The sequence below is a fragment of the Musca domestica genome, unplaced genomic scaffold, assembly GCF_030504385.1.
Source record: "Musca domestica strain aabys unplaced genomic scaffold, Musca_domestica.polishedcontigs.V.1.1 2, whole genome shotgun sequence".
In the NCBI taxonomy this organism is placed as follows: Eukaryota; Metazoa; Arthropoda; class Insecta; order Diptera; family Muscidae; genus Musca; species Musca domestica.
Window position 1 is genome coordinate 13,966,165 of NW_026712249.1, and position 12,479 is coordinate 13,978,643.

The 12,479-nt window shown below is 35.7% G+C and overlaps 1 protein-coding gene across 1 annotated transcript in view; it reads left to right on the forward strand.

Annotated features, from left to right (window-relative positions):
• The window catches only part of LOC101893430 (monocarboxylate transporter 12), a 59,193-nt gene that overhangs the window by 33,483 nt on the left and 13,231 nt on the right, over positions 1-12,479 (forward strand). The window contains exon 2 of the mRNA XM_059121805.1: positions 2,697-3,161. Coding sequence (XP_058977788.1) covers positions 2,999-3,161 — 163 coding nt within the window. The 5' untranslated portion in view covers positions 2,697-2,998. The remainder of the gene's footprint in view (positions 1-2,696; positions 3,162-12,479) is intronic.

Genomic DNA, 12,479 nt, shown 5'->3' on the forward strand with positions numbered 1-12,479 from the left:
GCTATAGAGTACATGATATCACTTCGAGAAGAATTATAAAAAAATATCTATCGTCCGATTTCCACAAAATGGAAACGTACATCCCAAAATTTACTCCATTTGGTCTGATATTAGCCTTTACTTACACAATAAACTCGAAATTGGATTAAGGATATATATGGAAGCTATATCAAAATCTTAGCCAATCGCAATAAAATTTGGTAAAGGTATTTCCGAGCTCTATAAGACATCTGGTACCAAATATCATTGTTGTCGAATGCATATTACGAATGTGGGGGACTTAAACACCAAATCGGATGAAACCTATACATAGGAGCTACAGCTATATCTGAATCGATTTCTTTGATGTACCTGCATTTGGACTTATATTGGCTATTTGGTGAAATGCGCACCAGCCATAGACATGGATAGACAGACTCCAAAATGTCCTAAAACGGATTTTACCCTTTGGCCTTATCAAATGATATATTCCCTCTGAAACCATATTATTGTCGTAGATCTCGTAAAACTTGAAATGGGCATCAAATTTCATTCAAACTCGTCACGCCTCAATACATCTATCAACACAAGATCTACTGTGAAGAAGGAAAATATTGGCCCACTTCTTCTGGCACTTCTCCCACAAAGCGTGAAAATTTTGAATAACAAAAACGATCATAAAATGCAAAATAAGCATCGAAGTATCGTTATATGGGGGCTATAACTATTAGTAAACCCGAATCGAAAATTGTTTTGCAAGGAGAGAACAGACCTACCGAACACCCTAATTGTCAAGTTTCAGCTAATTTGGTTGGAAATTGTTGCAGAAAATTTTAAAATAACGAAAATCGGGAGGTACCATTATATGTGGGCTATACCAATAGTGCACGCGAATCGAAGGAGAGAAGTTACCTATTCAGAATCTCAATTGTCAAGTTTAATCTAATTTGGTTGGAAATTGTGGCAGAAACCTTCAAAATACCGAAAATCGGGGAGACGTGGACCTGCATACGAAATTATTTGTTATAGGCTGTAGCACCCATTACCAAATTTAAATACAAAATTTGAAACAATTCTGATAATGTCACTAAAATCAGAAAAATCAATACCAAACATTGGGTTGTTATATGGGGGCTATACGAAGACGAGGGTCTGCTAACGTAATTTTTATACCCTCCACCATTGTATGTAGGGTATATTAAGCTTGTCATTCCGTTTGTAACACCTTGAAATATACATTTTAGACCCCACAAAATATATTTATTCTTGATCGGCATAAAATTCTATATCGATTTAGCAATGTCCGTCCGTCTATCCGTCTGTGGAAATTACTCTAGATTCCGAACGAAATGAAGTAGGTTGACTTTTGGTATTAAAAATAGGCCATGTAGGTCCACGTTGTGGCCCCCATATAACTGCAACTCCCTATTATCGGTATTTTGGTGACTTAAGCGACCTTATTCACCGGAAATGTTTTAATGTTTGTATTTGAAGTTCGTAATAGATATTACAGCCTATGAAAGAAAATTTACCGTGCAGGTCCACGCCTTCGTATAGCCTTCATATAACGGTACCTCCCGATATTCAGTATTTTGATGATTTTAGCGATATTATTCACCGGAATTGTTTAAAATGTGGTATTTGAAGTTCGTAATAGATACTACAGCCTAAGGCAGATAATGGTATGTGCAGGTCCACGTTGTGGTATAGTCCCCATATAATGGCGCCTCCCGATATTCGGTATTTTGATGTTTATAGCTAAATTATTATGCAATTTTTTTTTTAATTTTTCGCATATGACTATTGTAATGACCTATGACAAAAGTTGCCGATGCAGTTCAACGTTGTCGTATAGACCCTAATATAACGGCTACATTCGGTATTTTTAAGATTTTAACAGAATTTTTAACGGATTTTATTTTTTGAAAATTGCCAAATTTGTTTCAATTGGTGGAGGGTATTAAAACTACTTCTCGGCCGAACTTACAGTTATTTAATTTTTTTGGTGTTAGGTTATAGTATCCAATAAGGTCTTCAAATGCAAAATTTCAAACAATTTCGGTGAATATTGTACCTAAGATCGTCAAATACCGAATATTGGGAGGTACTGTTGTATGGGGGCTATACGATATCGTATAGGGGTAAACTCACTCAGAAGGAACTCCTTGTGTAGATTTTCAGACAACTTCATTGAAAAATTTGGCTACAGTCATCAAAATACCGAATACCGGGGGTACCGTTGTATGGGCGCTATATGATGTCCTGGATCGATATAGCCCATCTTCGAACTTGACCTGGCTGCAGACAAAAGACTGATCTGTGCAAAATTTTAGCTTCCTATCTTTATTCGTTTTGACTCTAGCGTGATTACAATAGAAGGACGGACGGACAGGTCTAAATCGCACGTCTGAATCGAATTTAATGCGTTTCACGAATATATATACCTTGTTAGGTCTACAGTTATTATTTCGATGAGTTACAAACGGAAGGACGAACTTAAAATACCTTCCATACCATGTATGGTGAAGGGTATAAAAACTCTCAGTTAATTTAATATTTAGCCAAAAAATTGAGAATATAGAGCTTACAAAATTCTGTAATCAGAACATGTGCAAACATTTCTGATCCCTCATTATTTAATGTTTTATATAATATTCTAATAGTATTTGTATAAATTAAAAATCTCTAATATTATCATAATCCCTATTTATTTACAGGTCACGCTCTGCCACATCAATGAAAGCACACAACCACAATTACAAAACTCAACAATGAAATCAAATTAACAAATCAAAATAGAAACCAAAGAAGACACAAATGGAATTGAGTGGAATTGAAACCTGAAAACCAATTATTGTGATATACCTATTTCCCCCCTAAGTTAAACTAGTTGCAGATTTTTTTTGCTACTCTTTATTTTCGTCACAACTCAAACTACCTCAGCCAACATATCCTCTGGGAACTTTTCACACGTCTACACGCCTAGAACTCTAGAACTCACAACAAAAACTCTATCAAAATGGTACATGGAGCCCCTGCCAAGAAGAAGACCAATGGTGCAACCAACAACAATGACACACAACAATACGAAATGGAATTGGAGGAGACACAACAGCCCGTGCCACCCGATGGTGGTTGGGGTTGGATGGTGGTGTTCGGTTCCTTTATGATACACATTATCAGTGAGTAGAACAAGTATTGTGCATTTTTTTGTGTTGTTGTTTTTATTTAAAAATGCATTAGAGTATTGTTTTTTATTTTTTTTATAATTCTTAGAAAAACAAAGTTATTCTATTTTTATACAAAAATAAGCTGGAGAAATGAAAACAAAAGTATTGGAAATCACTATTGTTATGCATTTCCATTTCGATGCATTTCATAATCAGCCTGTCCAGCGATGCATGAACTATTTACATAAGCAGCTATTTCTGCTGTAAGATGTCAGGTCTTATCTGTCTTAAAGGAGGGTAATTTACAAACTTTTGTGTAGGAAGTGTATTTTTGTAGTATTTGTATTGTTCAACACGTGTAAATCAAACATGTGCTGGATTAGACTTCTTCAGACTGACATTTTGATTATGTGAATTATGGGGTTTTACTTGCGGGAAAAATTACGTCAAGTCAATAATATTTATACCCTACACCACAAGGTGGCCAGGGTATTATGTCTTTGTGCATTTGTTTGTAACAGGCAGAAGGAAACGAGATAGACCCATAGTTCCTTTTGATGATCTGCATAGAATCACATTCTGAGTCGATTTATGCATGTCCGTCCGTCCGTCTGTCCATGTATTTTTGTAAACAAAGTACAGGTCGCATTTATTGCCCGATCCAGATGAAATTTTGCAAACTACATTTGTTTGGCCCAAGGACGAACCCTATTGAAATTGGAGATAATCGGTCAAAATTTAGATATAGCTCCCATATACATCTTCATCCGATTTGCCTTTTATTGTGCACCAAACGTCTAATATTTGTCCAAATGGGATGGAATTTGGCACTTACGACCGAATTGAGTCAAGAAACTAGTATGTCAAATTTGGTGAAGATCGGTTCAGATATAGCTATAGCTTCCATATATATTATTCATCCGATTTGTTATATTTGTTACCCACAACCGTAATATTCACTCCGTAACAACGATATTCAGGGAAATATATTAAATACAGCTCAGAAATATCTTTGCCAAATTTTATCGAGATCGGTTCAGATTTGGATATAGCTCCCATCTATATCTTTATCCGATTTCAAATTAATTGTGCACCAAATGGGCAATACAATTCCGAATTTAAAAGATACAAATGCTTCGGCTTATTTAGTCCTTTGAACTTTAAATTATAATTATAATCATAGCGTGTATGATTGAATTCTCCCATAAAAACTTTTAATTGTTATGTGGAGCTCTACTTAATTAGCAAAGTGGTGTAGGGTATCATAAAGTCGGCCCCGCCCGACTTGAAGACTTTCTTTACTGGTTTTTAACATGTGCCTTACCTAATAATTTTAATATTAACAAGTAAAACAGCTGTAATTTCGGCCGGGCCGAACTTTGAATACCCTCCACCATTTGGAACGAATTTGGCAAATCTCAAAAACAATCTTAAAAATACCGAATGTTGCTGTTACATTATGGTCTATACGACGACATGGACCTGCATGGGCAACTTTTGTCATAAGCCATTACAATATTCAAATGCGAAACTAAAAAAAATCGGTGAATAATGTAGCCAAAATCATCAAAATACCGAATATCGTGAACCGTGAACCTTCACAGACAAATTTTCTGTCATAGGCCGTAGTATCCACTACGAATATCAAATACCAAATTTGAAAGAATTCCGGTGAATAATGTAGCTAAAATCAACAAAGTACCGAATATCGCGATGTACTGTTATATGGGGACTACACGAAGACATGGACCTGCAGAGACAATTTTCTGTCATAGACTGTAGTATTCATTCCAAACTTCAAATTTGAAACAATTCCGGTGAATATTGTCGCAAAGATCATCAAAATAGCGAATATCGGAAGGTACCGTTATATGGGGGCTATACCAAAAAGTGGACCTACATGGCCCATTTTCAATACCAAAATTCCTGCAGACATAATACACATTTGAGTAAAATTTTATCAACGTACTTCAATTCGTTCGGAAGCTAGAGTGATTTCCACAGACAGACAGACGGATAGACAGACAGATGGACGGACATCGCTAAATCGAAATAGAAATTTAAGATGATCAAGAATATATACACTTTATGGGGTCTAAAATGTATATTTCGAGGTGTTACAAACGGGATGAAAAACTTAATATACCCTCCATACTATGGTGGAGGGTATAAAAACAATTCATTTTAAAATTTTAAATAATTTGATATACGATGGGAGGTGTGTGAAAACGTGGACTTGGTTTTTTTTTTTGAAAATTCGTACTAAAAGTATTCGAAGTATTCGTATTTTAGTACCTAAATATGCTAAATAACAAGATAGAAGGTATCAGTCGGTTTTGCCGAAAGATGTATACCCTTATCCAATGTTCGATTGTTTGAATATAATTTGACTTCTATTATGATTATTAAAATTGTTGACCCTCTATGGAGTAGGCTTTAAAGGAATAGGCCAATAGGGTTCATTTTATATCAGACGGAACTAAATATGATATAAATATTGTGACGTGCCAGGTTTAGACTATATTGGTACCTTCCTTCACTTTGTATGAGATATGTTATAATTTTTAGAAAATGTTAAAATGTGCGTGAGATATAGTCGAACGATATATTCCATTTCCTTACTTCACCTAATACAGATAACAAGGTAAAAAGTATCAGTCGTTTCTGCCGACAGACGTATACCCTTAGCCAATGTTCGATTATTTAATATATTCAATATAAGTATTGAAAATTGTGACCCTTTGTGGGTGAGGTACCAGACGGGGTTCGCAACTATATATCATTGTCACAACAGATCTTGTGTTATCAAAAATGTGTGCGTGTGAAATTTGAAGAGAGTTGAATGCATATTTGGCTTGAACCCTGTGTGGGGGAGGTATCAGAAGAAATGGTCCGATCTTGTGTTGATGAAAATATTGAGAAGTCCCAAGTCTGAATGGAATCGGATGTTAATTTCGAGTTCTATGAGCTTCATGAATATTCAAAATGTTGACCCTTTGTGGGGGAGGTACCAGAAGAAGTGGGCAGACATATCCTTCACAACATATCTTGTTTTAGTAATGGAATGTGCGAAATATAAAGGGAATCTGATGCTTATTTCGGATTTTATAAACGTTTTGGTTATTCAAAACTTTGACCCTTTGTGGGTGAGGTACCAGAAGGAATGGTCCGATCTCTACCATCTTTATAAGAGATCCTGTGTTGATAGAAATATTGAGATGTACCAAGTCTGAATGGAAACGGATGTTAATTTCGTGTTTTAAGAGCTTCGCGGATGTTCAAAATGTTGATCCTTTGTGGGGGAGGTACCAGAAGGAGTGGGCCGATATATCCTTTCTTAACACCAGACCTAGGATTAATAAAAATATTGAGATTTGTGTAATTTGAAGATAATCGAACTCTAACATCACATTTTATGAGGGTTATAATTATTCCTAATTTTGACTCCTTGTGGGGGAGGTACATGATGGAGTGGACCAATATTATCCATTTTGGCACCGGACGTAGAACTGACACAAATATTAGGATTTGCAAAATTAAATTATTGCTTCCCTTTCTGTGCCAAAAAAAATATGTCTCTTTGAAAATTTCGACCATTTGTGAGGGAGGTACCAGAAGGAGTGGACCATCTAAACACCAGACCTTGGGTCAATATAAATATTGGGATATGTGAAATTTGAAGACAATCGGATTCTTACATCACATTTTATGAGAGTTATAATTATTTAAAATTTGCAAAGTTGGAGCAAAATCGGATTATAGTTTCTCTGGCTGTGCAAAAAATATATTTTTAGAAAATTTCGACATTTTGTGGGAGAGGTACCAGGAGGAGTGGACCGACATTGTCCTTCTCCGAACTTGATCTAAGTTTTACAAAAATATTACGATGTACCAAGTTTGGACCAAATCTGATTCTCCCTTCGAGAGTTATCGTGCGCACTAGCCCGACGGACACCGCTAGATCGACTCCAAATGTCCTGAAACGGATTTGGTCCAAAGAGACCTAGGGTCTAAAACCGTTATTTCGGCTAGGCACGTTTTGACCGTATCAAATGATATATACCCTCTCTAGCCATATGGCTGAGGGTATAAAAAACAGATACGGGTTGCCCATATTCGACGGACCCATCTGGCAACGCCATAACTTTTGACAGAGATGTCACATCGCTTAATGACATACCGCGTTTGAAGCGTCAGTCCAAGCAGATTTTTACCATGAACCAATACACGCCACGAGAGCGCTCTGAAATAGTTGAAATTTACATTAACCAGTTGAAATTTACATTTATACGAAACATTTTCGACTGGTAAGGCTGTTTCTAATCCGAAGAGGCCATATAAAAGTCGACCAAGGCGATCGGCCGAGAATATCGCTGCCGTACGAGCCAGTGTTGAGAGGTCCCCAAGAACATCCCAAAAACGCCGTTCTCAGCAGTTGGGCATGGCTCGGTCCACTTTACAACGGATTATTCGCATTGATTTGCATTTGTTCCCGTTAATTGACGCAAAGAATGTTGCCTGCGGACAAGCCTCTTCGATTGGAATGGACCCAAAGGTCTGTCGAATTTGGGCAACCCTGTACAAATCAATTATGATCGGGGAAGTCCAACTTTTAACATCTGCTTGGAATAATCTAATAGTAATATTACATTTACCCTCAACATATGTATAGGACAGTAGAGGGATATCTTAACATTTTTTTGTATATATATTTTGAATATTTTCCAACAATTTCCATTCCGCCTTCGTTTTATGCTTCACGCGAAAATTGTGCGCCAAAACTGAACTTTTCGATGGACAAAGTTCAATATGAAATCATAAATTTTTCATTGATAATCACAAGACTTGTGAATGGCAGCAAAGCATAGGTCTGCGTCGATAATTGGCAAACAAGTTCACCACGAATTAACATCATAAAATCAGAAGCAGAAGAACGGCCAGAACATGCATGCGTATATTTATCGGCAATCGATGAATGAGTCAATGATTTATGTCTTTTTTCGTTCATTGTTTGTGGCCGCAGACAATGTGTTAAATACGGCGTTCAAGTAGAAACCCCAACACGTGTTCATTGTCCAGCATAGGGAAATAAAAACACTTACCGTTGTACGCCTACAAATTAAATGAATATAGTCCAGTCAAAATAGACATTTCAAATTTCGAAAAAGTTGTATTTTGGTACAGACCTAATTTTTGCCGTTATAAAAAGTTCCCAATGATCACATGTCTGCAAAAATAAAATATTTGGTCAAATGTCAAATTTCAATATTTTGATTTGATATTTTTCCTATAATCAAAGATTTATATATCATAACGAAAATGGCTATATTCTTCCCCTAAGCTATCATTTCTAAGATATCGTGGCTATTCAAAATTTTGAAAACAAATTTTTGTGGTCAAACCTTAAACTTATGCAAATGTTACGAATTGCGAAGTTTTAACCAGATAGGTTATTCTTTTCGCTTTCTATGCCAAACATTCAAAAAGGCGAATAAATGAAGTGACTCATAGAATCGCGATATTACAGGAATGGTAACCCTAAAAGCCGACTTTTTAGAGTATTTGAGATTTCAACTGAATAACTGAAAAATTGGATTGATGGGAACTTTAACAATTAAAAAAGCAGCAAAGCAAAAGCAGTACCCTCTACCAATTGGTAGGAACTTGAAAAATTAAAATTATTATGCAGTTAAAATTATAAAAATACCGAATATCGGCTGTTACTTAAGCCTGTATAGCCTTTATATGCCAGAGAAGACGACTCCAAATACCAATTTTGAGATAATTTCGTTAAAAATATGTGGACATACGGAGGCGTGGACCTCCATGGCCTCATTGCGAGCTTCAAATACGAAATTTGAAAGAAATTCTCTATATTCCATTCAAAAAAATATTGAAAAATGAGCTCGGGGTAAAGCCATTGATATTCCAAACAGTGCAAGAACACACACCGCAACAGTAAGAAAATAGACTCAAAAGAGCTAAAGAGTTGCTTCGCTTGGCAGAAAGTGGTGAACTGCCAAATTTGGTTTTCTCCGATGAGAAAACATTTGTTGTCCAGCAGTTTGTAAACAATCAAAATGTTAACTTGCCAAAGAAGTCAGCTGAAAATGTGCACTTTCGGTTGGCCGCCAGAAATGAAGAGCCGGCCATGGTGATGGTGTGGGCCGTCATAACAGCCGATGGTCGCTCTCCGCTCGTATTAATTGACCGTGGCATCAGAATAAATGCCGAATATTATCGGGAAAATATTCTGGTGGGTGTATTAAAGTCTTGGGCACGCAAACGTTTTGGCCGCAGACCTTGAACATTCTAACAGAACTCAGCACGCGCCAAACAAGAATGGTTACAAAATAAGGTTCCTCGGTTCATTTCCAGCTCACAGTGGCCACCAAAATCTACGGATACCAATCCGTTGGCCTATTGTGTCTGGGGTATTTTGGAAAGCAAGGTTGGCACTAAAAAATACCAAAGTGTCGATCACCTCAAGCAAGCGCATCGCCGGGAATGAGCCAAAATACCGCAGAGAAACATTCGGGCAGCGTGTGATGGTTTCATTGGAGGCCATAATTCGTGTCAAAGGTGACCAATTCGAAAAAATCTAAACTTATTCTAAAATTTGATGCTATTTACGACATTTTTTGCTTTCATTCAATAAATGTTAGAAAAAAATGTAAAAATTATGGTGTTTGACTTTGTTGCAGTTTTTTTATCTCACCCTGTATAAAGTAGGTGAATGTGTTACATTGAGCGAAGTTAAAATAAATATCGAATAATTATTAAGAATTTTATGAGTCTTGTAATTATTTAAAATGCTGACCGCTTGTAGGGGAGATATCAGAAGGAGTGAGTCCAATCCTTTTTTGTTCAAACAGATCTCTTGTTGAGGGAAACATTGAAATATACTTAGTTTAAAAAGAATCACTGACATGTTTCGCATGTTATGAGGGTTAAAAAATGTTTACCTTTTGTGGGGGTACCTGAAGCAGTGTTCTGCTATAACGTATTTTCAAACCACATTTTGTGTTTGTAGATGCATTTGGATATGCAAATTTGAATGAAATCGGATGGTTAGTGCGTTATGATTTTTTTAAACATTGAAACTTTATGATAAAGATCCCAATTAGAGTGGTCCGCCATACTCCATCTTCCCATCATATCTTGTGTTGAAAGAAAAATTGGGTTGTGCGGACTCTTATTGCAAATTATGAACCTTTGTGTGGGAAGTACTTAATAAAGTGAACCCATATTGTCTATTTTGAAATCTGACCAAGAGCTCATACAAATATTAAGATACGGAAAGCACAAAACAATTGGATTTTCTTTTCTTGTTCTGCGAGGTAAATTATTTTTAGTAAAAGTTGGGGAGACACCAGCAGGTGTTGACCGATATTGTCCATCTAACCCAATTTAAACCAATATATATATATATATATATATATATATATATATATATATATATATATATATATATATATATATATTTATATATATTTATATATATATATATATATATATATATATATATATATATATATATATATATATATATATATATATATATATATATATATATATATATATATATATATATAGATCAGACAGACGGACGGAAGGATACCCCCAGATCGACTCCAAATGTCTGAAACGGATTTCATCCATAGCAACCTAGGCTCTAAAACCATTATTTCTATTAGTCAGGTTTTAGCCATATCACATGATATATACCCTCTGAGCCATGTGAAACAAGCTATCTACCAAAATTCACAAAGTGACCTTTTCATACCCTCCACCACACTATGGAGGGTCATTCCGTCATTCCGTTTGTAACTCCTCGAAATACTCATGTCAGACCCAACAAAGTATATATATTCTTGATCAGCGTAAAATTCTAAGTCGATTTAGCGATGTCCGTCTGTCTGTCTGTTGTAATCACGCTTTCTTTCGAATGAATTGAGATAGATGACTAAAATTTTGCACACATGTTTATTTTTCCAGTAGGCAGGTTACGTAAATGTACCATGTAGGTCCACGTTTTCATATAGCCCCCATATAACGGTACCTCCCGATATTCGGTATTTTGATGATTTTAGCGACATTATTCACCGGAATTGCTTCAAAATTGGTATTTGAAGTTCGTTATGGGAACTACAGTCTGTGACAGAAAATTGTCTGTGCGGGTCCAGGTCTTCGTATAGGCCCCATATATCAGTACCTCCCTATATTCGGTATTTTGACGATTTTAGGTACAATGCCCACCGAAATTTGAGATGTGGTATTTGAAGTTCGTAATGGATGCTACAGCCTGTGACAGAAAACTGTCTATGCTGGTCCAAGTCTTCGCACAGCTCCAATTTAACGGCACCTCCTTATATACGATATTTTGATGATTTTAGCTACATTATTCACCGTTTATTTCAAGTTTCGAATTTGAATATGGTAATGGCTTATGACAAACAATGCCTATGTATGTCCACGTCGTATAGACCCCAATATAACGGCTATATTCGGTATTTTTAAAATTTTAATAGAATTTTTTAAGGATTTTATTTTTTAAAAATTTCCAAATTCGTTGCAAATGGTGGATGGTATTAAAAGTTCGGCCCGGCCGAACTTACTGCTTTTTAACTTCTTTATGTCTCTTTTTCACTAGAATACTAAAAGCTTAATATAAAGTCTAAGTTAAATTTTATGTGTCATATTACCCATTGTTATGTTACATAACATATATTCAATCTAGGCCCATTTTTAGTGTTCTGTTTTTATAAAAGTTGTAATTCGAAATTTGATGTTCTCAGTTTAACTACTCGCAAAAAATATTCGATGTAGGTCCACATCGGACTTTGACAACAACCGCTTTGGGCATAATAAAAGTTTTCAAACGATGGGAGCTGTGCTGAGTCCGATTGACTCACGGACTCATGCAGATTTAAGGTAAAAGCGGATTTTCCCTTCAAGAGTTATCGTGCTAACCTTTCATGCGACTCCAAATGTCTAGAAATGGATTTCATCACCTATTTCGTTGTAACAAATATTTACCAAACGTAGGGTCCACAATTTAGTAAAGTCTGATGCCCTGCATTAAATGTGGCATTTGCAATAAAGGAATTTTCCTATCAATGAGTAGCACATTTGACATTTATCACTCAAAACTTATATATGCCACTTAAAATTAACTCTTCTTTATTTGTATTCCGAAGATTAATAACTTGTTGTTTAGAGTTGATTAATTTGTTTTGTTTTCTTTTGAAATCGCTGAAATTATCATTAGTCATTAAAACTGAATAAATCTCCATCAAACATTTGTAATGCGGAACTGTAAACAAACAA